The 25,786-nt window shown below is 46.3% G+C and overlaps 2 protein-coding genes across 4 annotated transcripts in view; both read left to right on the forward strand.

The window, feature by feature from the left end:
* LOC106594024 (alpha-actinin-2) overlaps positions 1-14,277 on the forward strand; it is a 93,675-nt gene extending 79,398 nt beyond the window's left edge. The window contains exons 13-21 of the mRNA XM_045687807.1: positions 1,021-1,129; positions 2,848-2,988; positions 4,669-4,851; positions 5,365-5,499; positions 6,105-6,284; positions 6,645-6,791; positions 9,165-9,230; positions 11,374-11,532; positions 11,902-14,277. Coding sequence (XP_045543763.1) covers positions 1,021-1,129; positions 2,848-2,988; positions 4,669-4,851; positions 5,365-5,499; positions 6,105-6,284; positions 6,645-6,791; positions 9,165-9,230; positions 11,374-11,532; positions 11,902-12,060 — 1,279 coding nt within the window. The 3' untranslated portion in view covers positions 12,061-14,277. The remainder of the gene's footprint in view (positions 1-1,020; positions 1,130-2,847; positions 2,989-4,668; positions 4,852-5,364; positions 5,500-6,104; positions 6,285-6,644; positions 6,792-9,164; positions 9,231-11,373; positions 11,533-11,901) is intronic.
* A 577-nt stretch (positions 14,278-14,854) lies between these two features.
* LOC106590971 (methionine synthase) overlaps positions 14,855-25,786 on the forward strand; it is a 51,702-nt gene continuing 40,770 nt past the window's right edge. Inside the window, exons 1-8 of one of the 3 annotated variants that reach the window (XM_045687819.1) lie at positions 14,855-15,029; positions 16,113-16,333; positions 17,390-17,479; positions 18,122-18,259; positions 18,362-18,431; positions 19,091-19,183; positions 22,719-22,825; positions 22,971-23,030. In XM_045687819.1, the coding sequence (XP_045543775.1) occupies positions 14,993-15,029; positions 16,113-16,333; positions 17,390-17,479; positions 18,122-18,259; positions 18,362-18,431; positions 19,091-19,183; positions 22,719-22,825; positions 22,971-23,030 (816 nt within the window). In that variant the 5' untranslated portion in view covers positions 14,855-14,992. The remainder of the gene's footprint in view (positions 15,030-16,112; positions 16,334-17,389; positions 17,480-18,121; positions 18,260-18,361; positions 18,432-19,090; positions 19,184-22,718; positions 22,826-22,970; positions 23,031-25,786) is intronic. The other 2 variants (XM_045687828.1, XM_045687834.1) reach the window with 2 other exon arrangements.

Below are 25,786 nucleotides of genomic sequence, written 5' to 3' on the forward strand. Positions count from 1 at the left end.
GACTCTACTCTCTATGGCTGAGGTCACTATTACCTAGTGTAGTGTTGGACTCACTATGGCTGAGGTCACTATTACCTAGTGTAGTGATGGACTCTACTCTCTATGGCTGAGGTCACTATTACCTGGTGTAGTGATGGACTCTACTCACTATGGCTGAGGTCACTATTACCTAGTGTAGTGATGGACTCTCTATGGCTGAGGTCACGATTACCTAGTGTAGTGGTGGACTCACTATGGCTGAGGTCACTATTACCTAGTGTTGTGATGGACTCTACTCTCTATGGCTGAGGTCACTATTACCTAGTGTAGTGGTGGACTCTACTCACTATGGCTGAGGTCACTATTATCTGGTGTAGTGGTGGACTCTACTCACTATGGCTGAGGTCACTATTACCTAGTGTAGTGGTGGACTCTACTCTCTATGGCTGAGGTCACTATTACCTAGTGTAGTGATGGACTCTACTCTCTATGGCTGAGGTCACTATTACCTAGTGTAGTGGTGGACTCTACTCACTATGGCTGAGGTCACTATTACCTAGTGTAGTGGTGGACTCTACTCACTATGGCTGAAGTCACTATTACCTAGTGTAGTGGTGGACTCACTATGGCTGAGGTCACTATTACCTAGTGTAGTGATGGACTCTACTCTCTATGGCTTAGTTCACTATTACCTAGTGTAGTGGTGGACTCTACTCACTATGGCTGTGGTCACTATTTCTTAGTTTAGTGATGGACTCTACGCTCTATGGCTGTGGTCACTATTACTTAGTGTAGTGGTGGACTCTACTCTCTATGGCTGAGGTCAGTATTAGTTATAACCCCCCTTTCACAGGCCCTCAATTAAACTGAACTCCTGTCATGTTCAAGGCTTTTTTTTTACAAAAACTGTGGCTCCAAATGGCACACTATTCCCTATATAGTGCACTACTTTTGACAAGAGCGCTCTCTGTCTCTGTCTCTCTCTCTCTGTCTCTCTGTCTCTCTCTGTCTCTCTCTCTCTTTCTCTCTCTCTGTCCACAGTGAGCTGGACTACCATGCTGCCTCCTCCATCAACGAGCGCTGCCAGGGCATCTGTGACCAATGGGACCAGCTGGGGACCCTCACCCAGAAGAGGAGGGAGAACCTGGAGGTACAGAATAGGGCTGGGTTATTTTAGGGGGGGCTGGTGGAGGTACAGAATAGGTCTGGGTTCTTCTAAGGGCGCTAGTTGAGGGAGGTACAGAATAGGGCTGGGTTCTTCAAGGGGGGGCTAGTGGAGGGTGGTACAGAATAGGGCTGGGTTCTTCTAGTGGGGGCTAGTGGAGGAGGTAAAGAATAGGGCTGGGTTCTTCTAGGGGGGCTAGTGGAGGAGGTAAAGAATAGGGCTGGGTTCTTCTAGTGAAGGATCAGTGCTGATGGGGGCTAGTTCAAGGTATAGTAGGGCTGGGTTCTTCTAGGGGGGCTAGTGGAGGAGGTACAGAATAGGGCTGGGTTCTTCTAGTTGAGGGAGGTACAGAATAGGGCTGGGTTCTTCTAGTGGGGGCTAGTTGAGGGAGGTAAAGAATAGGGCTGGGTTCTTCTAGTGAGTTCTAGTGGAGGGAGACACAGGTCCCTCTGGTGGGGGCTAGTGGTCCTCTGGTGGGGGCTAGTGGTCCTCTGGTGGGGGGCTAGTGGGGGCTAGTGGTCCTCTGGTAGGGGCTGGGGTCTAGTGGTCCTCTGCTGGGGGCTAGTGGTCCTCTGGTGGGGGGCTAGTGGTCCTCTGGTGGGGGCTAGTGGTCCTCTGGTGGGCGCTGGGGGCTAGTGGTCCTCTGGTGGGGGCTAGTGGTCCTCTGGTGGGGGCTAGTGGTCCTCTGGTGGGGGCTAGTGGTCCTCTGGTGGGGGCTAGTGGTCCTCTGGTGGGGGCTGGGGTCTAGTGGTCCTCTGCTGGGGGCTAGTGGTCCTCTAGTGGGGGCTAGTGGTCCTCTGGTGGGGGCTAGTGGTCCTCTGGTGGGGGCTAGTGGTCCTCTGGTGGTGGGGGGCTAGAGGTACTCTGGTGGGGGCTAGTGGTCCTCTGGTGGGGGCTAGTGGTCCTCTGGTGGGGGCTAGTGGTCCTCTGGTGGTGGGGGCTAGAGGTACTCTGGTGGGGGCTAGTCGTCCTCTGGTGGGGGCTAGTGGTCCTCTGGTGGGGGCTAGTGGTCCTCTGGTGGGGGCTAGTGGTCCTCTAGTGGGGGCTAGTGGTCCTCTGGTGGGGGCTAGTGGTCCTCTGGTGGGGGCTAGTGGTCCCCTGGTGGGTGCTAGTGGTCCTCTAGTGGGGGCTGGTGGTCCTCTGGTGGGGGCTAGTGGTCCTCTGGTGGGGGCTAGTGGTCCTCTGGTGGGGGCTAGTGGTCCTCTGGTGGGGGATAGTGTTCTTCTAGTGGGGGCTAGTGGTCCTCTAGTGGGGGCTAGTGGTCCCCTGGTGGGGGCTAGTGGTCCTCTGGTGGGGGCTAGCGGTCCTCTAGTGGGGGCTAGTGGTCCTCTGGTGGAGGCTGGGGGCTAGTGGTCCCCTGGTGTGGGCTTGTGGTCCTCTGGTGGGGGCTAGTAGTCCTCTGGTGGGGGCTAGTGGTCCTCTGGTGGGGGCTAGTGGTCCTCTAGTGGGGCCTAGTGTAGAGAGACAGACAGTCTGGTTCTAATCTGCAGACCTACATAAACACTCAGATGATCAACATGTAAATCACTACACATAAATTGAGTTGCCATTTCCTCACAGCTCTGAATGACCAGGTTTCATGTCACAACAATAAACAGTGTTTAATTAAGAGTAGTTTAAAACCACTTGGTCACGATAGTCATCATTCTAACTGATCGTTTGGCATTAATCCCATTTCTCCCCCCTACGTTGGTGTCTCTCAGAGGACGGAGAAGTTGCTGGAGACCATCGACCAGCTGTTCCTGGAGTTCTCTAAGAGGTCAGCTCCCTTTAACAACTGGATGGAAGGAGCCATGGAAGACCTGCAAGACATGTTTATAGTTCACACTGTGGATGACATCCAGGTAAAGACATGTTTATAGTTCACACTGTGGATGACATCCAGGTAAAGGCATGTTTCATAGTTCACACTGTGGATGACATCCAGGTAAGGACATGTTTCATAGTTCACACTGTGGATGACATCCAGGTAAAGACATGTTTCATAGTTCACACTGTGGATGACATCCAGGTAAAGACATGTTTATAGTTCACACTGTGGATGACATCCAGGTAAAGACATGTTTATAGTTCACACTGTCGATGACATCCAGGTAAAGACATGTTTATAGTTCACACTGTGGATGACATCCAGGTAAAGACATGTTTCATAGTTCACACTGTGGATGACATCCAGGTAAAGACATGTTTCATAGTTCACACTGTGGATGACATCCAGGTAAAGACATGTTTCATAGTTCACACTGTGGATGACATCCAGGTAAAGACATGTTTATAGTTCACACTGTGGATGACATCCAGGTAAAGACATGTTTCATAGTTCACACTGTGGATGAGATCCAGGTAAAGACCTGTTTCATAGTTCACACTGTGGATGACATCCAGGTAAAGAAATGTTTATAGTTCACACTGTGGATGACATCCAGGTAAAGACATGTTTATAGTTCACACTGTGGATGACATCCAGGTAAAGACATGTTTATAGTTCACACTGTGGATGACATCCAGGTAAAGACATGTTTATAGTTCATACTGTGGATGACATCCAGGTAAAGACATGTTTCATAGTTCACACTGTGGATGACATCCAGGTAAAGACATGTTTATAGTTCACACTGTGGATGACATCCAGGTAAAGACATGTTTATAGTTCACACTGTGGATGACATCCAGGTAAAGACATGTTTATAGTTCATACTGTGGATGACATCCAGGTAAAGACATGTTTCATAGTTCACACTGTGGATGACATCCAGGTAAAGACATGTTTATAGTTCACACTGTGGATGAGATCCAGGTAAAGACCTGTTTCATAGTTCACACTGTGGATGACATCCAGGTAAAGAAATGTTTATAGTTCACACTGTGGATGACATCCAGGTAAAGACATGTTTATAGTTCACACTGTGGATGACATCCAGGTAAAGACATGTTTATAGTTCACACTGTGGATGACATCCAGGTAAAGACATGTTTATAGTTCATACTGTGGATGACATCCAGGTAAAGACATGTTTCATAGTTCACACTGTGGATGACATCCAGGTAAAGACATGTTTATAGTTCACACTGTGGATGACATCCAGGTAAAGACATGTTTCATAGTTCACACTATGGATGACATCCAGGTAAAGACATGTTTATAGTTCACACTGTGGATGACAACCAGGTGAGACAGATATCTCTCTGTTTGCATGGTGCTGTGTTGCAGTTCCTTCCATTGTCTCGTATCAGATAATAACATGATGCTGTGTTCCTTCCATTGTCCCGTATCTGATAGCGCCATGATTCAGCACGGCACTGTACTTATTTGACGACATGTCATGTCAGAATACCGGATGACAACGCCGGTCCCTCTGTAACTCTGTCTGCTCTCCACCTCGCTCTCTGTCTCTCTCTCTCTCTCTCTCTCTCTCCCCCTGTCTCTCTCTCTCTCTGTCTCTCTCTCTGTCTCTCTCTCTGTCTCTCTCTCTGTCTCTCTCTCTGTCTCTCTCTCTCTGTCTGCTCTCCACCTCTCTCTCCAGAGCCTGATCTCAGCCCATGACCAGTTCAAGGCCACCCTTCCGGAGGCTGACTGTGAGAGACAGGCCATTCTGAGCATCTACACGGAGGTACAGAAGATAACCCAGAGCTACGGCATCTCTCCCAACCTCACCAACCCCTACAGTGACATCACACCAGCAGAGATAGGACTCAAATGGGAAAAGGTAGCTACTAGCGTCTCTAGGGACACTGGCTGCATCCCAAATGGGACCCGATTCCTTATAATATAATATATTATAGCACACTAATTTTAACCAGAGCCATTTGGGATGTTTGGGATGTTTTGGGATGCCATTTGGGATGTTTTGTGTGTGTGTGTGTTGTACTGTGAATCTTTGTGTTAAAGCTCTTCAATCTCGATCCTGGAGACCCTCGGGGTATGCAGCAGGCTTTCATTACAGCCCAGTGCTAACACACCTGATTCACTAATCAATGGCTTGATGATTCGCTGATGAGTTAAATCAGGGATTATTTTTTTTTGTGCTTGACTAGAACACAAAGCCCCAGGGTCCCAGTGGGATTGAACAACCCTGTGTTAACTATAGACAGTTTCCCAGACACAGATTAAGTCCTAGACTAAAAAAAGCACTCAAATTAAGATTCTGTGTTGGGGAAACCGTTCCCATTGTGTTAACCAGAGACTATAGCGTTAAAACCCTATCTGTCCCGTCGACCAGGTGAAGAAGCTGGTTCCACAGAGAAACACTATTCTCCAGGAGGAACTAGCCAGACAGCACGCCAACGAACGTCTCCGACGTCAGTTTGCTGCCCAGGCCAACATCATCGGACCGTGGATCCAGACCAGGATGGAGGTGAGACAGATACCTACCTGTCCTGACCTGACCTCGGTCACCTGGCAGCTGTAGAGGCTAGAACTAAATGAACGGAATCGAAACACCTGGTTTCTATTCCGTTCAGTCCATTACAGATGTTATTATGAGCTGTCCTCCCCTCACCTTCCTCCTGTGCTCTACACCTGTAGGGATCTCTACCTTCTAGGGTTGGGAGGATCAATTCCATTTCAATTCAGTCCATTCAGGAAGGAAATATTGGAATTTGGAATTTCAGTTGACTTTCTGAATGGACGTAATTGTAACGGAATTGATACCCAACCGAACCCTGGCACCTAGGGCCCAAGCTGCATATTGAAAACCCACCAAGCAACCAACTAAGTAACCATCCTGTCTTTAACAGATGCTAAACACTGGCCTGCAGCTCAGGGGGATGTTCTGAACACGAACACAAATGCTACGTTCCAAAATGGCTCCCTATCCCCTTTATATAGTGCACCACTTTTGACCAGAGGCCTATGGACTCTAGGGGAAAAAAAGTAGTGCACTATATAGGAAAAAGGGTGCCATTTTTGGGACGCGTCCGATAGTGACGGCGACGTTTTTTTCCCTCCTCTCTCCACCAGGAGATCGGTCGTAGTTCCGTTGACATCGGAGGTTCTCTGGAGGACCAGATGAGTCAGCTGAAGCAGTTTGAACAAGTCATCATCAACTACAAGTCCAACATCGACAAGCTAGAGGGAGACCATCAACATATCCAAGAGTTCCTGGTCTTCGACAACAAACACACCAACTACACCATGGAGGTACTTAGCTTATTAATGGGGCTGGAACATTTCAGAGATAATTCTCACAAATAAAATGTTGAGATCTGTTTTATGATCACATTACCTTACTACTCTTGGCCTTAATGGTTAAGCTGTTGTTTTTCCACGTTGTAGAACAGGGTTCAGATCCCAACCTGTAACTTGGCCTTCTTCTTCCTCCCCTCTCTCTCTCCCTCTCTCTCCTCTCTCCTCTCTCCTCTCTCCCCTCTCCCTCTCCCTCTCCCCCGCTCCCTCTCTCTCTCTCTCCCTCTCCCTCTCCCTCTCCCTCTCCCTCTCCCTCTCCCTCTCTCTCTCTCTCTCTCCCTCTCTCTCCCTCTCTCTCTCTCTCTCTCTCTGCAGCATATCCGTGTGTGTTGGGAGCAGCTGTTGACCACCATCGCTAGAACCATCAATGAGATCGAGACCCAGATTCTGACGCGTGACGCTAAGGGCATCAGCCAACAACAGATGAACGAGTTCCGCCAGTCTTTCACTCACTTTGACAGGGTACTGTGTCCCTCTGTGTCCCTTCGTGTCCCTCTGTGTCCCTCTGTGTCCCTCTGTGTCCCTCCGTGTCCCTCCGTGTCTTTCCAGTGTCCCTGACCCTAACCCACTTCAACAGGGTTGTGTACCCCTCTGTGTCTTCAGTGTCTCTGTCCTTTTCCTGTGTGGTAATGACATTTATATTTATTGTATCTAAGTCCAGGAAGGTGACTTATCTAACTCAAGGCCTTGACCGCTTGTGATTTGGAACTCACCTCTTAGTATTTTGTCAAATGTTTGTAATATTAGGGGACGTTACAGATCGAAACACAATCCATGCTAATGACATTCAACTAATTTACTCACTTTTACTGACACCATGGATCCTATGTGTGTGTGTGTGTGTGTGTGTGTGTGTGTGTGTGTGTGTGTGTGTGTGTGTGTGTGTGTGTGTGTGTGTGTGTGTGTGTGTGTGTGTGTGTGTGTGTGTGTGTGTGTGTGTGTGTGTGTGTGTGTGTGTGTCTGTGTGTGTGTGTGGCTGCCTGCAGGACAGGTCTGGCTGACTGCCCTGTGAAGAGTTCAGATCTTGCCTGATCAGTCTGGGTGAGACATAACCGCCAGGTACTGACCAAGCTATGTGCACCTGTTACTAAATAGTAACTACTAAATCCTCTCCCAGGAATGGCTGCAGTCACATGCTGTGTTCAGACTGCAGTAACACAAGCAGTACCAAACCATTCAACACTAGCCATGTTTCAGATAGCTGCAGTGTTGATCCTAGATCACCACTCCTACTCTGAGACTATGACCTGATCCTAGATCACCACTCCTACTGAGACTCTTTATGACCTGATCCTATATCACCACTCCTACTGAGACTCTTTATGACCTGATCCTATATCAACACTCCTACTGAGACTCTTTATGACCTGATCCTAGATCACCACTCCTACTGAGACTCTGTATGACCTGATCCTATATCACCACTCCTACTGGGAGACTCTTTATGACCTGATCCTATATCACCACTCCTACTGAGACTCTTTATGACCTGATCCTAGATCACCACTCCTACTGAGACTCTTTATGACCTGATCCTAGATCAACACTCCTACTGAGACTCTTTATGACCTGATCCTATATCACCACTCCTACTGAGACTCTTTATGACCTGATCCTATATCACCACTCCTACTGGGAGACTCTTTATGACCTGATCCTAGATCACCACTCCTACTGGGAGACTCTTTATGACCTGATCCTATATCACCACTCCTACTGAGACTATTTATGACCTGATCCTATATCACCACTCCTACTGAGACTCTTTATGACCTGATCCTATATCACCACTCCTACTGAGACTCTTTATGACCTGATCCTATATCACCACCCCTACTGGGAGACTCTTTATGACCTGATCCTAGATCACCACTCCTACTGAGACTCTTTATGACGTGATCCTAGATCACCTCTCCTACTGAGACTCTTTATGACCTGATCCTAGATCACCACTCCTACTGAGCCTCTTCATGACCTGATCCTATATCACCACTCCTACTGAGAGTCTTTATGACCTGATCCTAGATCACCACTCCTACTGAGACTCTTTATGACCTGATCCTATATCACCACTCCTACTGAGACTCTTTATGACCTGATCCTAGATCACCACTCCTACTGAGACGCTCCCTGAATACGGGTCCAGATGTGTATATATAGTATTGTGTGTGCTGTATCCAATTGTTTGTGTTGAAGGCAATATCTCTCTCTGTTAGAGAAACAATGACCTGGTGTTATCACAGGCCCTCCTCTCATCAAAGACACAAAATTCATGATATTTTCTCTCTCTCGGTTCTTTGTCTTGTGCTTCTTGTCAATGTCTGTCTGTCTGTCTGTCTGTCTGTCTGTCTGTCTGTCTGTCTGTCTGTCTGTCTGTCTGTCTGTCTGTCTGTCTGTCTGTCTGTCTGTCTGTCTGTCTGTCTGGCTGGCTGGCTGGCTGGCTGGCTGGCTGGCTGTCGGTATGGCTGTACGTCCGTCTGTCTGATCATCTATCTGTCTGTTTTCTCCCATACCTCTCTACCTCTCCTTGTCATATCCCCTCTCCCCCTCTCCCCCCTCCGTCCCGTTATTGGCCACGTGGCTTGGGTTGTCTCTCCATTGCGCTCTCCCTCCTCCTCCTCTCCTCCCCCTCCTCTCCCTCCTCCTCCTCCTCCTCCTCTCCCGTCTCCTCCTCCTCATTCTCCTCCTCCACCTCTCTACTCCCTTCCCTTCTCTAACTCCTCCTCCTCTCCCCTCCTACTCTCCCCTCCTCCTCTCCCTCCTCCTCCTCTCCTCCCCCTCCTCTCCCTCCTCCTCCTCCTCCTCCTCACCCTCCTCCTCCTCTCCACCCTGCAGAAGAAGAAAGGAGGCATGGAGACAGATGACTTCAGAGCCTGTCTGATCTCCATGGGCTATGATCTGGTAAATACATAGAATGAGCTATCATAGGACTGTCATAAGACTGCCACAAGAGTGCCACAAAAATGTCCTCACCTTAAATCTTTAAAAGCGACTACATTTTTTTATCAGAATGATCAATATTATCTGTCAGTGTATTTATAATGCCCAGGAATCAGTGTGAAACTGTTAATCCAGGTCCAAAATGACCTCCATATATGCTGAGTATTGGTGTTAGCGGTATTTCTATTCCAGGGTAGCAGCACACACAGCTGGTATGGCCAGCTGGTAGTGTCGCTCAGTGGCTGGTGTGACTCAAACGGCTCCCTGTTCACTATATAGTGCACTACTGTTGACCAGGGCTCATAGGGCAGACACAGGGCTCTGGTTAAAAGGTAGTGCACTATATAGGGAATAGGCTGCCATTTGGGATGCAGTCGCTGTGTCAACGGGGGACAGAGAGAGAGAGAGAACAGCTGGCTGTTGTTCAACATGTCTAGGTCTGTAAGACAGACACACACAGTCATTAATGGTAGATTCACCTCCAGACACACAGTCATTAATGGTAGATTCACCTCCAGTCATTAATGGTAGATTCACCTCCAGTCATTAATGGCAGATTCACCTCCAGTCATTAATGGTAGATTCACCTCCAGTCATTAATGGTAGATTTACCTCCAGTCACTGATACTGTAGATAATGATACAACACCACACACAGGGAATTCCATGATGTAGACTAAGGACTTACATTTTAAATGTAACCTTTATTTTAACTAGGCAGTCGGTTAAGAACAAATTCTTATTTACAATGACGGCCTAACCCGGCCAAACCCGGACGACGCTGGGCCAATTGTACGCCGCTCTATGGGACTCCCAATCACGGCCGGGTGTGATACAGCCTGGATTCGAACCAGGGACTGTAGTGAGGCCTCTTGCACTGAGATGCAGTGCTTTAGACCGCTGCGCCACTCGGGAGCTGTATAGATGAAGATGTATTATTTTTAGGTTGGTCACAAGGCCTTTGTCCTGTTACATTTAATATGGAAGTGCTCTTGGTACATCCCCTGGTCTCTCTGCAGTGTACAGATAACAGGCTGGTGCTTGGAACATCCCCTGGTCTCTCTCTGCAGTGCACAGATAACAGGCTGGTGCTGGGAACATCCCCCTGGTCTCTCTCTGCAGTGTACAGATAAGAGGCTGGTGCTTGGTACATCCCCCTGGTCTCTCTCTGCAGTGTACAGATAAGAGGCTGGTGCTTGGTACATCCCCTGGTCTCTCTCTGCAGTGTACAGATAAGAGGCTGGTGCTTGGTACATCCCCCTGGTCTCTCTCTGCAGTGTACAGATAACAGGCTGGTGCTTGGTACATCACCTGGTCTCTCTCTGCAGTGTACAGATAACAGACTGGTGCTTGGAACATCCCCTGGTCTCTCTCTGCAGTGTACAGATAACAGGTGGCCCAAATGGTACCCTATTACCCATATACTGCCCTACTTTTGACCAGAACACATAGGGCTCATAGGGTCCATAGGGCCCTGGTCAAAAGTAGTGCTCTACTACAATAGGGCCCTGGTCAAAAGTAGGGCACTATAAAGGGAATAGGGTGCCATTTGAGACGCAAACTGGCCACTGCTGATCCCTACTCTGATGTGCTAATCAAACACAACCCTTTACCAGGTAGGACATGAGTAATGTATCAAACATAACCCTTTACCAGGTAGGACATGAGTAATGTATCAAACATAACCCTTTACCAGGTAGGACATGAGTAATGTATCAAACATAACCCTTTACCAGGTAGGACATGAGTAATGTATCAAACATAACCCTTTACCAGGTAGGACATGAGTAATGTATCAAACATAACCCTTTACCAGGTAGGACATGAGTAATGTATCAAACATAACCCTTTACCAGGTAGGACATGAGTAATGTATCAAACATAACCCTTTACCAGGTAGGACTTGAGTAGCACAGCTGTCTTATCTCTCTGTTATTCTCAACCTGATTGACTCAATGTTAGCCTGGGTCCAGATCTGTTTGTTATGTCACCTGACAATGACCGTATGTATTGGCAAGACAGCACAAACAGATCTGGGTCCTGGCTAAATCAATGTAGCTGCTGTAATGAAGTAGGCTGGTTATACTATGCTCTGTGATTTGTAGGGAGAGTCTGAGTTTGCCCGCATCATGTCTCTAGTGGATCCCAACGGGTCCAACAAGGTGACCTTCCAGTCCTTCGTTGACTTCATGACTAGAGAGACGTCCGATTCAGACACCTCAGAGCAGGTCCTCGCCTCCTTCAAGATCCTGGCTGCTGATAAGGTGGGAAGTGATGGTTCTGTCTCTGTCTCTTTCACTTGCTTTCTCTCTCTCTGTCTCTCTCTCTCGCTTCCTCTCTGTCTCTCTCACTCGCTTCCTCTCTGTCTCTCTCACTCGCTTCCTCTCTGTCTCTCTCTCGCTTCCTCTCTGTCTCTCTCACTCGCTTCCTCTCTGTCTCTGTCTGTCTCTTTCACTTGCTTTCTCTTTCACGCCTTGCTTTATCTGTCTCGCACATACTTACTCTCTCTCTCTCTCTCGAGCACATTCTCTCTCTCTCTCTAGTCAAGTCATGTCACAATGTATTTAAAGTTTATTTTACAATGTCATCTCAAATGTGGTAAATAATGTCGCTCTGTTGTATCCTTTCCATAGCCCTTCATCCTGCTGGAGGAGCTGCGTAGAGAGTTGCCCCCAGAACAGGCAGAGTACTGTATTACCAGGATGCCCCTCTACAATGGGCCTGATGGGGTCCCAGGGGCCCTGGACTACACTGCCTTCTCCACTGCCCTCTATGGGGAGAGTGACCTCTAGCTTCACACACCAGAAATGCACCCTGACCTTGCATCAGTCTCTCGCCCACTTTGTTCCACACCATTTACATCTAAATGGATCAATATTTTAACTGGTACTAAAGGGAGCTATGTTTGAGAAATACAAAGCATTTTAAAGCTGTTTCATGAGTATATGATTTCTAAAGAGTAGGGAGAAATATTTATTTCAAAGGACTGAGCAGGATTCATTCACTAGATTAACAAAAAAAAAAGATGACTCAGTAAATGTGAAATTACATGTGATTCACATAAAAGTAACTTACACATAAAAAGTAACTTACACATGAAAAGTAACTTACACAAAAATAATTTACACATAAAAGTAACTTACACCTAAAAAGTTACACATAAAAAGTAACGTACACATAAAAGTAACTTACACATAAAAATAATTTACACATAAAAGTAACTTACACGTAAAAAGTTACACGTAAAAAGTTACACGTAAAAAGTTACACATAAAAAGTAACTTACACATAAAAAGTAACTTACACATAAAAAGTAACTTACACATAAAAAGTAACTTTCGCATAAAAAGTAACTTACACATAAAATGTAGCTTACACATAAGAAGAAATTACACAAAAAGTAACTTACACATAAGAAGCGCTACTAAGTTATTTGCTAGTCACCTATGGAGACCTAAAGATACACATTTGTGAGAAGCTCGTATTGTCTCAGTGTTTGTACTCTTCTAAATTATTACATAAAAAACAGGGGACGTTTTTGCCTCATCTGTTCAGTGCCTAAAATGAATGAAAACGGACCCAGTATGCTAGCCTGGTCCCAGATCTGATCTCACCCAGCCTGGTGTCAGATCTGATCTCACTAGCCTGGTGACAGATCTGATCTCACTAGCCTGGTCCCAGATCTGATCTCTCCTAGCCTGATCCCAGATCTGATCTCACCTAACCTGGTCCCAGATCTGATCTCGCCTAGCCTGGTCCCAGATCTGATCTCACCTAGCTTGGTCCCAGATCTGATCTCACTAGCCTGGCCCAGATCTGATCTCACTAGCCTGGTGCCAGATCTGATCTCACTAGCCTGGTGTCAGATCTGATCTCACTAGCCTGGTCCCAGATCTGATCTCACCTAGCCTGGTTCCAGATCTGATCTCTCTAGCCTGGTGCCAGATCTGATCTCACTAGCCTGGTCCCAGATCTGATCTCACTAGCCTGGTGCCAGATCTGATCTCACTAGCCTGGTGTCAGATCTGATCTCACTAGCCTGGTCCCAGATCTGATCTCACCTAGCCTGGTTCCAGATCTGATCTCTCTAGCCTGGTGCCAGATCTGATCTCACTAGCCTGGTGCCAGATCTGATCTCGCTAGCCTGGTCCCAGATCTGATCTCGATAGCCTGGCCCCAGATCTGCTTTTGCCTACTACATTACCAATGTCTGGCATGACAGTTCCATAAGGAGTTGGCCCCCAGGCTACATTATAATCCACCCAGGCTACATTATAATCCACCCAGGCTACATTATAATCCCCCCAGGCTACATTATAATCCACCCAGGCTACATTATAATTTACCCAGGCTACATTATAATCCACCCAGGCTACATTATAATCCACCCAGGCTACATTATAATCCACCCAGGCTACATTATAATCCATCCAGGCTACATTATAATCCACCCAGGCTACATTATAATTCACCCAGGCTACATTATAATCCACCCAGGCTACATTATAATCCACCCAGGCTACATTATAATTCACCCAGGCTACATTATAATCCCCCCAGGCTACATTATAATCCACCCAGGCTACATTATAATCCACCCTGGCTACATTATAATCCATCCAGGCTACATTATAATCCATCCAGGCTACCAGTATGTGAGAACTGCAGTACTGTTTATTGTCAAAACGAGTGAAAACTTGGGTTCCCCTAAAGGCTCATCTTGAGTCAGTCTAGCATTTCTCCCATTAATGTTTAGGGTTAAGCTTGGGGGAGGGGAATCTGATCCTAGGTCTGTACCTAGGGGAAACTTTTCACCACAGAGCCTCATGATATGACAGTAACTAGGCTATTTTGATGCCAGAAACAAAATAATGTAACTGTAAAATAACAAACTGTTTGTCTGGGTAAAACTACAATCTTAGTCCCCTCAGCCGCCGGTGTGGAGTCTGTAGTTATGAAGAGTTACTAGTGTAAGGCAAACAAGCAGAAAATAAACTCCGTGATTAAAACGTTTGCGTTGTTTTTCTTCTGTTTTGCTGAACGTTCTGAATATCCTAGTGATACCTGTTGATTACGGCACAATACAGGCAGATGGACTTTTTGATTCTTTTAGGACATGTTTTTTTCCCCCCCTCAGACTTTACTTTCTAGGCTTTGTTGAGACTTTGTCAAGTTATGTAAGAAAATAACATCAATGGAAGTCAATACATTTTCAGACATGATTTTTAAACGCCTTATTAAATAAAAGGCTTTGGAATCTGTGTCAAACCAACTTTCCCTTTCAGAGAGGGAACAGGAATCTGTTCCAAAAACTTCATAAATAACAAGGTTGCCAACAAACAACGCATAACATGTTGTATAGCGGCAGAGAAAGACACCGGGTAGAGCATGGTGTTTGCAACGCCAGGGTTGTGGGTTCGATTCCCACGGGGGGGCCAGTCGCTCTGGATAAGAGCGTCTGCTAAATGACTAAAATGTAAATGTACAACATGGTAAATCAGTCAGCTACACTCTCATATAATATCGTAGTCATTATTCTCCTAGATGGACTTGAACGTTGCATAAATCAAACCCGCGCATGCGTGGTTTAGCAGCTCCCGTCAACGTTGAGTTGACAAGCAGCCGCCGGCAAGGATCAGTGTTGGTTGCTTTCGTCAGGCATTTTTTGTTGTTGTTCCTTTGCAGTTAAAACAACCAAAAGAAGAAGAAGAAGAATTACAAGCCATGGCTCCTACAATATATGAGAGTTCAACAAGAAAAGGTAAACTGTTGCAACTTCCTGGTTTAGTATTTAGCTAGATATGTGAGCTGGTTGTCTAGCAGCTGTCAACGACTGGCTAGATAGTTGAAGTTGGTTAGCAAGGTAGCTAGCTGTATTTCTACGGGCATTTATGGTCGACATTTATTCATCCAGTTACCCTAAATGTCAAAGGTTTTTTATTTATTCATGCATAGATAGATAGATAGCTAGCTACATAGCGAGCTAGTCAACATGTGCTAGCTACATGTTCCACTGCCTGGTAGAGTAACGTTAGCAAAACACGGGCAAAGAGAGAGATAGTTAGCAGGGAACATTCCGTTCTCATTTATAAGTTTGGGTCACGAAACGGGATGGACCTACTTGCATTTATCCAATAGAAACGCTGGTGTTATTTACAAAACTCGAGTTTCTGAATTTGTAAAATATAAACTCTCGTTTTAGTTGCAAAAACGTGTAACTACTGTTTTACCATTGGACAAAATTCATGTAAGTCTTATCCCCGTTCCGTTTGTTTCCATTTAAGAAAGGTTTTCCAACTGAATCCGCGTAATGAATACACCCCAGCTGGTCTGACACGTGTAAACCACTTCCCTGTAAACAAGCGAGTTAACTAACATCTTAGCTGGGGAATGGACGACTGGTGCTCGGATCAATCCCCCTCCACAGAAATAATATATATCTATATATATACACATACAGTACCAGTCAAAAGTTGGGGGACACCTACTCATTCCAGGGTTGTTCTTATTTAAAAAAAAATGAAAAAAAATTCTACATTGTAGAATAATAGTGAAGTCATCAAAACTATGAAATAACACATGGAATCATGTAGTAACCAAAAAAAGTGATGTAACAAATCAAAATATATGAGTTTCTTCAAGCTGTCTTAATGACAGCTTGGTAATTCTCTCAACCAGTTTATATAACCATATTAACAAGTAATATGCTAACTGCAGAGCTTCACTAGAGGCTGAGCTCAGGGAGCTGTTAGGGAAGAGGATCATGATACTAGATGAAGGGATGGGAACATATTTAACATGTCATAACCATATTAACATGTAATATGTTAACTGCGTACCTCAGGTAGTGGCCCTAGCAGACATTCCCTAGAGGCTGAGCTCAGGGAGCTGTTAGGCAAGAGGATCATGATACTAGATGGAGGGATGGGCACCATGATCCAGGAGAGGCGATTGGAGGAGGAGCACTTCAGGGGGGAGGAGTTTAAAGACCACACCCACAGCCTGAAGGGCAACAACGACCTGCTGAGCATCACACAGAGTGATGTCATCTACAATATACACAAGGTACGGTGATGTCATCTATGACATGCACAAGGTACGGTGATGTCACCTATAATATACACAAGGTACGGTGATGTCATCTACAATATACACAATGTATGGTGATGTCGGTGATATCACCTACAACATACACAAGGTACGGTGATATCACCTACAACATACACAAGGTGCGGTGATGTCACCTACAACATGCACAAGGTACGGTGATGTCACCTACAACACGCACAAGGTACGGTGATGTCACCTACAACACGCACAAGGTACGGTGATGTCACCTACAACACGCACAAGGTACGGTGATGTCACCTGCAGCACGCACAAGGTACGGTGATGTCACCTACAATATACACAAGGTGCGGTGATGTCACCTACAATATACACAAGACGCGGTGATGTCACCTACAGCATACACAAGACGCAGTGATGTCACCTACAGCATGCACAAGGTGCGGTGATGTCACCTACAGCATGCACAAGGTGCGGTGATGTCACCTACAGCATGCACAAGGTACGGTGACGTCACCTACAACACGCACAAGGTACGGTGACGTCACCTACAACACGCACAAGGTACGGTGACGTCACCTACAACACGCACAAGGTACGGTGACGTCACCTACAACACGCACAAGGTACGGTGACGTCACCTACAACACGCACAAGGTACGGTGACGTCACCTACAACACGCACAAGGTACGGTGACGTCACCTACAACACGCACAAGGTACGGTCAGTGGGTTAAAGAGTGGTTCACGTTATCCAGGACAGCAACACACCTGAGATGTAAAATTTAGGCTGTCAACAATGCACCTGTCTGTTATGCCGTAGTAATAATTAACCTGCACCTAGAATTGTTGATCTGTTATTGAGACGTATTTCCGGTCTTTTTGTGTGAGAGAGAGAGAGAGATGGAAGGACAGGATGAGATGACCCTTTTTGTGGGTGGGAGGGAGAGAGAGAGGGAGAGGGAGGGAGGGGGAGAGAGAGAGAGAGAGAGAATGAGATGACCTTTTGTTTGGTGAAAGCATTGACGTTCCTCTTCTCGTGTTTGTTTCTAGGAATACCTGCTGGCCGGGGCAGACATCATTGAGACCAACACTTTCAGTAGCACCTGTATCGCCCAAGCCGACTACGGACTGGAACATTTGGTAAGAGAACGCGTCAGTGGGTGGGCTGTAGAATAACACTCAGATTACCAATCAGAAGCTGTTATCGCATCAGATCACCAATCAGAAGCTGTTATCGCATCAGATCACCAATCAGAAGCTGTTATCGCATCAGATCACCAATCAGAAGCTGTTATCGTATCAGATCACCAATCAGAAGCTGTTATCGCATCAGATTACCAATCAGAAGCTGTTATCGCATCAGATTACCAATCAGAAGCTGTTATCGCATCAGATCACCAATCAGAAGCTGTTATCGCATCAGATCACCAATCAGAAGCTGTTATCTCAACATCAGATCACCAATCAGAAGCTGTTATCTCAACATCAGATCACCAATCAGAAGCTGTTATCTCAACATCAGATCACCAATCAGAAGCTGTTATCTCAACATCAGATCACCAATCAGAAGCTGTTATCTCAACATCAGATCACCAATCAGAAGCTGTTATCTCAACATCAGATCACCAATCAGAAGCTGTTATCTCAACATCAGATCACCAATCAGAAGCTGTTATCACATCATCAGATAACAAGTCAGGGATGGGTTCCTAAAGGTGACTTGACACAATAAATGGCTCACTCACTCATTCACGTTGTTTTGACTCTCTGATGTTTTCCCAGGCTTATCGTATGAACAAGGTATCAGCGGAGGGTTGTTTTGACTCTCTGATGTTTTCCCAGGCTTATCGTATGAACAAGGTATCAGCGGAGGGTTGTTTTGACTCACTGATGTTTTCCCAAGCTTGTCGTATGAACAAGGTATCAGCGGAGGGTTGTTTTGACTCACTGATGTTTTCCCAGGCTTATCGTATGAACAAGGTATCACCGGAGGGTTGTTTTGACTCTCTGATGTTTTCCCAGGCTTATCGTATGAACAAGGCGTCAGCGGAAATAGCCAGGAAAGCAGCAGATGACATCACCAACCAGACAGGTCAGCTGATAAAGTATCGTCATTGGAGGAAAAAAAAAACTATTTGACATTGACAACATTGTATGTAATAGATGTGTATTTCCGTGTTTGTAACTGTTAAAGGAATTTAATATCTTGATGATAATAATCAATAATCAATTCGCCTTGACTAATGCCCAAGGTTTGTAAGACAATGGGTTAAAATAATTAGGCAAGGACTCAGCTTTCTGCAAAAGGTTTCTGTAGCTTTATTCAGAGAACGTTCTACCGTCAGGATAACAAAACAGTCATTATATAGTTCTTGCTAACTTACGCACATGCATTTACACACAATCCGTTGGTGACCTGCAACCCCCATAAACTTCTCACACTGTTTATCACCTTCTGGCTCAGCCTATTCCTTTCCTTCAAGGTTAGGAGCTCTCTGAAGTTTTACTCCCTTGACCATCTGCTTCTGTAGCTATACTAATTGCATACACACATTTCTTTCCCTCTCCAGTGGTTCCTGGACTTTCCGGAACTAATCAGACCAATCGATCCCTACATTGATCATTACATTGATTATTCATTAAACTTGCTGTATGACTAATAATTCATCATGGTTTATTGATTCATTTACATTTATTAGATAATTCTCTTATCAGTAACTCACAAATGTTTTTTTATTTTTTTATTACCAGGTTGTAAGCGATACGTGGCAGGCGCCATGGGCCCCACCAATAAAACCCTGTCTGTGTCTCCCTCCGTGGAAAGACCAGACTTCAGGAACGTCAGTAAGAGATACAGCTTGTTGTTTTATCACCTCTCTTCTTCCTTCTCTTTATACTGATGGCATTGCAAAGTGGCAGATTGGCAGGTGTTTTCAGAGCCATACAGTGGTGAAATGTCACTACAGACCTGCACTATATACAGTTGAAGTCAGAAGTTTACATACACTTAGGTTGAAGTCATTGAAAATCGTTTATCAACCACTCCACAAATAATTTTTCCAACGATTGTTTACAGACAGATTATTTCACTTATAATTCACTGTATCACTATTCCAGTGGGTCAGAAGTTTACATACACTAAGTTGACTGTGCCTTTAAACAGCTTGGAAAATTCCAGAAAATGGTGTCATGGCTTTAGAAGCTTCTGATAGGCTAATTTACATAATTTGAGTCAATTGGAGGTGTACCTGTGGATGTATTTCAAGGCCTACCTTCAAACTCAGTGCCTCTTTGCTTGGCATCATGGGAAAATCAAAAGAAATCAGCCTCAGAAAAAATACCTCAGAAAACAAATTGTAGACCTCCACAAGTCTGGTTCATCCTTGGGAGCAACGCCTGAAGGTACCACGTTCATCTGTACAAACAATAGTACGCAAGTATAAACACCATGGGACCACGCAGCCATCATACCGCTCAGGAAGAAGACGCGTTCTGTCTCCTAGAGACGAACGTACTTTGGTGCAAAAAGTGCAAATCAATCCCAGAACAACAGCAAAGGACATTGTGAAGATGCTGGAGGAAACGGGTACAAACGTATTTATAGCCACAGTAAAACGAGTCTTATATCGACATAACCTGAAAGGCCGCTCAGCAATGAAGAAGCCACTGCTCCAAAACCGCCATAAAAAAGCCAGACTACGGTTTGCAACTGCACATGGGGACAAAGATCGTACTTTTTGGAGAAATGTCCTCTGGTCTGATGAAACAAAAATAGAACAGTTTGGCTCTAATGACCGTTGTTATGTTTGGAGGAAAAAGGGGGGAGGCTTGCAAGCCGAAGAACACCATCCCAATCGTGAAGCATGGGGGTGGTAGCATCATGTTGTGGGGGTGCTTTGCTGCAGGAGGGACTGGTGCACTTCACAAAATAGATGGCAAATTCTGTGGATATATTGAAGCAACATCTCAAGACATCAGTCAGGAAGTTAAAGCTTGGTCGCAAATGGGTCTTCCAAATGGACAATGACCCCAAGCATACTTCCAAAGTTGTGGCAAAATGGCTTAAGGACAACAAAGTCAAGGTATTGGAGTGGCCATCACAAAGCCCTGACCTCAATCCTATAGAACATTTGTGGGCAGAACTGAAAAAGCATGTGCGAGCAAGGAGGCCTACAAACCTGACTCAGTTACACCAGCTCTGTCAGGAGGAATGGACCAAAATTCACCCAACTTATTGTGGGAAGCTTGTGGAAGGCTACCCTAAACGTTTGACCCAAGTTAAACAATTCAAAGGCAATGCTACGAAATACTAATTGAGTGTATGTAAACTTCTCACCCACTGGGAATGCGATGAAAGAAAGAAAAGCTGAAATAAATAATTCTCCACTATTATTCTGACATTTCACATTCTTAAAATGAAGTGGTGATCCTAACTGACCTAAGACAGGGAATTTTTACTAGGATAAATGTCAGGAATGGTGAAAAACTGATTTTAAATGTATTTGGCTAAGGTGTATGTAAACTAACGACTTCAACTGTATATACAGTGGGGGGGAAAAGTATTTGATCCCCTGCTGATTTTGTACGTTTGCCCACTTACGAAGAAATGATCAGTCTATAATTTTAATGGTAGGTTTATTTGAACAGTGAGAGACAGAATAACAACAAAAAAATCCAGAAAACCGCATGACAAAAATGTTATAAATTGATTTGCATTTTAATGAGGGAAATAAATATTTGACCCCCTCTCAATCAGAAAGATTTCTGGCTCCCAGGCGTCTTTTATACAGGTAATGAGCTGAGATTAGGAGCACACTCTTAAAGGGAGTGCTCCTAATCTCAGTTTGTTACCTGTATAAAAGACACCTGTCCACAGAAGCCATCAATCAATCAGATTCCAAACTCTCCACCATGGCCAAGGCCAAAGAGCTCTCCAAGGATGTCAGGGACAAGATTGTAGACCTACACAAGGCTGGAATGGGCTACAAGACCATCGCCAAGCAGCTTGGTGAGAACGTGACAACATTTGGTGCGATTATTCGCAAATGGAAGAAACACAAAAGAACTGTCAATATCCCTCGGCCTGGGGCTCCATGCAAGATCTCACCTCATGGAGTTGCTATGATCATGAGAATGGTGAGGAATCAGCCCAGAACTACACGGGAGGATCTTGTCAATGATCTCAAGGCAGCTGGGACCATAGTCACCAAGAAAACAATTGGTAACACACTACGCCGCGAAGGACTGAAATCCTGCAGCGCCCGCAAGGTCCCCCTGCTCAAGAATACATATACATGCCCGTCTGAAGTTTGCCAATGAACATCTGAATGACTCAGAGGACAACTGGGTGAAAGTGTTGTGGTCAGATGAGACCAAAATGGAGCTCTTTGACATCAACTCAACTCGGCGTGTTTGGAGGAGGAGGAATGCTGCCTATGACCCCAAGAACACCATCTCCACCGTCAAACATGGAGGTGGAAACATTATGCTTTGGGGGTGTTTTTCTGCTAAGGGGACAGGACAACTTCACCGCATCAAAGGGACGATGAACGGGGCCATGTACCGTCAAATCTTGGGTGAGAACCTCCTTCCCTCAGCCAGGGCATTGAAAATGGGTCGTGGATGGGTATTCCAGCATGACAATGACCCAAAACACACGGCCAAGGCAACAGAGTGGCTCAAGAAGAAGCACATTAAGGTCCTGGAGTGGCCAAGCCAGTCTCCAGACCTTAATCCCATAGAAAATCTGTGGAGGGAGCTGAAGGTGCGAGTTGCCAAACGTCAGCCTCGAAACCTTAATGACTTGGAGAAGATCTGCAAAGAGGAGTGGGACAAAATCCCTCCTGAGATGTGTGCAAACCTGATGGCCAACTACAAGAAATGTCTGACCTCTGTGATTGCCAACAAGGGTTTTGCCACCAAGTACTAAGTCATGTTTTGCAGAGGGGTCAAATACTTATTTCCCTCATTAAAATGCTAATCATTTTATAACATTTTTGACATGCGTTTTTCTGGATTTTTTTGTTGTTATTCTGTCTCTCACTGTTCATATAAACCTACTATTAAATTATAGACTGATCATTTCTTTGTAAGTGGGCAAACGTACAAAATCAGCAGGGGATCAAATACGTTTTTCTCCCACTGTAGCTGTCTTAACTGTTACCCTATCAGGGTCTTTAAGGCCTCAGACCTACACTATGTAGCTGTTACCCTGCAGGGTCTATAAGGCCTCAGACCTACACTATGTAGCTGTTACCCTATCAGGGCCTATAAGGCGTCTCAGGTGACTCTTGATAAGCCATTGGTAACCTCCAGAGTTGTCAGAACTATCTCTGATGGTGCTACCGTGCTGAGTGGTCCTGTGTCTTCCCCCCCTCAGCCTTTGATGAGCTGGCTGAGGCCTACACTGAGCAGGTTCGGGGTCTGTTGGATGGAGGAGCAGATATTATCATGGTCGAGACCATCTTTGACACGGCCAACGCCAAGGTAGACCTCCTTCACTCGCCGTCTTCATCACTGACAGTCATCTAGTTTCTATCAATAGGATTCTAGTTTTACATACGATTCCATACAATTGATCATAATCAATGTATCGATTTACATTTTTTTTTTTTTTTATCTTGTCATAAAGGCAGCACTGTTTGCTATCGACAAACTGTTTGAAGAGAGCTACGAACCAAGACCTATATTTGTAAGTATGTCTTTTGTCAGTATCTTGCCAGTATATTTCTTAGTTAAATTAACCAATAAATGTTCAATCTCTCACTAGAGAAGAGATTATGTTCCTGTATTGTGCAGAGCTACTAGATTTGATTGGTTGATTGTGCTGTCAGATCTCAGGGACCGTATTGGTCAGGAGTAAGGCTGTGACCGTAGTACAGCCACACCGGCTGTCATGGCAGCAGTCAAATTCCCTGTGACTGTTGGGTCACTGTTATCCCAATCCAAAACTGTGCAAATGAATGGCGTTGATGTGTAACCTACCAAATTTTCTAACTGTCCTCTCTAATCCAGGGGTGTCAAACTCATTCCATAGAGGGACTAATGTCTGCAGGGCTTTGGTTTTTCCTTTCAATAAAGACCTAGGCAACCAGGTGAGGGGAGTTCCTTACTAAGACCTAGAAAACCAGGTGAGGGGAGTTCCTTACTGAGACCTGGACAACCAGGTGAGGGGAGTTCCTTACTGGGACCTAGACGACCAGGTGAGGGGAGTTCCTTACTGGGACCTGGACGACCAGGTGAGGGGAGTTCCTTACTGGGACCTAGACGACCAGGTGAGGGGAGTTCCTTACTGGGACCTAGACGACCAGGTGAGGGGAGTTCCTTACTGGGACCTAGACGACCAGGTGAGGGGAGTTCCTTACTGGGACCTAGACGACCAGGTGAGGGGAGTTCCTTACTGGGACCTAGACGACCAGGTGAGGGGAGTTCCTTACTGTGACCTAGACGACCAGGTGAGGGGAGTTCCTTAATGAGACCTAGACGACCAGGTGAGGGGAGTTCCTTACTGTGACCTAGACGACCAGGTGAGGGGAGTTCCTTACTGTGACCTAGACGACCAGGTGAGGGGACATCCTTTCTGTGACCTAGACGACCAGGTGAGGGGAGTTCCTTACTGTGACCTAGACGACCAGGTGAGGGGAGTTCCTTACTGAGACCTAGACGACCAGGTGAGGGGAGTTCCTTACTGAGACCTAGACGACCAGGTGAGGGGAGTTCCTTACTGAGACCTAGACGACCAGGTGAGGGGAGTTCCTTACTGAGACCTAGACGACCAGGTGAGGGGAGTTCCTTACTGAGACCTAGACGACCAGGTGAGGGGAGTTCCTTACTGAGACCTAGACGACCAGGTGAGGGGAGTTCCTTACTGAGACCTAGACGACCAGGTGAGGGGAGTTCCTTACTGAGACCTAGACGACCAGGTGAGGGGAGTTCCTTACTGAGACCTAGACGACCAGGTGAGGGGAGTTCCTTACTGAGACCTAGACGACCAGGTGAGGGGAGTTCCTTACTGAGACCTAGACGACCAGGTGAGGGGAGTTCCTTACTGAGACCTAGACGACCAGGTGAGGGGAGTTCCTTACTGAGACCTAGACGACCAGGTGAGGGGAGTTCCTTACTGAGACCTAGACGACCAGGTGAGGGGAGTTCCTTACTGAGACCTAGACGACCAGGTGAGGGGAGTTCCTTACTGAGACCTAGACGGCCAGGTGAGGGGAGTTCCTTACTAATTATAACATCAATCAAGTACAAGGAAGGAGCGAAAACCCGTTGACACTCAGCCCTAATCGCTCTCTAAACACTTCATGATTTGAATAATCTGGACAAATAATAATAGATGGGACAAATATTCATCTGAATGATTAAGACAAATGGTTATGGGAGTTAGAGCTCCCGTTCTGAAATGGACACGGGAAAGTCCCGTACCAAATATGCACAAATACATTTTTTAAAAACATGTTCCCGAAAGGACCTAAAGGACAACTGGTCCGATCCAAGTGAAGGAAACAGTAGAAAAATACAGTTGTTTTGCTACTTTATTAAACCGGAGCCGTGGAGAGATGGGGCACAATGAGCAGCTGGGAGGCTATTAGAGGACAGAGGCCATGGAGAGAGGGGCATAATGAGCAGCTGGAGGCTATTAGAGGGCAGAGGCCATGGAGAGAGGCCATGGAGAGATGGGCACAATGAGCAGCTGGAGGCCATGGAGAGAGGGGGCACAATGAGCAGCTGGAGGCTATGGAGAGAGGGGCACGGTGAGCAGCTGGAGGCTATTAGAGGACAGAGGCCATGGAGAGAGGCCATGGAGAGAGGGGAACAATGAGCAGCTGGAGGCTATTAGAGGACAGAGGCCATGGAGAGAGGGGCACAATGAGCAGCTGGAGGCTATTAGAGGGCAGAGGCCATGGAGAGAGGGGCACAATGAGAAGCTGGAGCCTATTAGAGGACAGAGGACATGGAGAGAGGCCATGGAGAGATGGGCACAATGAGCAGCTGGAGGCCATGGAGAGAGGGGGCACAATGAGCAGCTGGAGGCTATTAGAGGGCAGAGGCCATGGAGAGAGGCCATGGAGAGAGGGGCACAATGAGCAGCTGGAGGCTATTAGAGGGCAGAGGCCATGGAGAGAGGGGCACAATGAGCAGCTGGGAGGCTATTAGAGGACAGAGGCCATGGAGAGAGGGGGGACAATGAGCAGCTGGAGGCTATGGAGAGAGGGGCACGGTGAGCAGCTGGAGGCTATTAGAGTACAGAGGCCATGGAGAGAGGCCATGGAGAGATGGGCACAATGAGCAGCTGGAGGCCATGGAGAGAGGGGGCACAATGAGCAGCTGGAGGCTATTAGAGGACAGAGGCCATGGAGAGAGGCCATGGAGAGAGGGGCACAATGAGCAGCTGGAGGCTATTAGAGGGCAGAGGCCATGGAGAGAGGGGCACAATGAGCAGCT

The sequence above is a fragment of the Salmo salar genome, chromosome ssa01 (assembly GCF_905237065.1).
Source record: "Salmo salar chromosome ssa01, Ssal_v3.1, whole genome shotgun sequence".
NCBI lineage: Eukaryota > Metazoa > Chordata > Actinopteri > Salmoniformes > Salmonidae > Salmo > Salmo salar.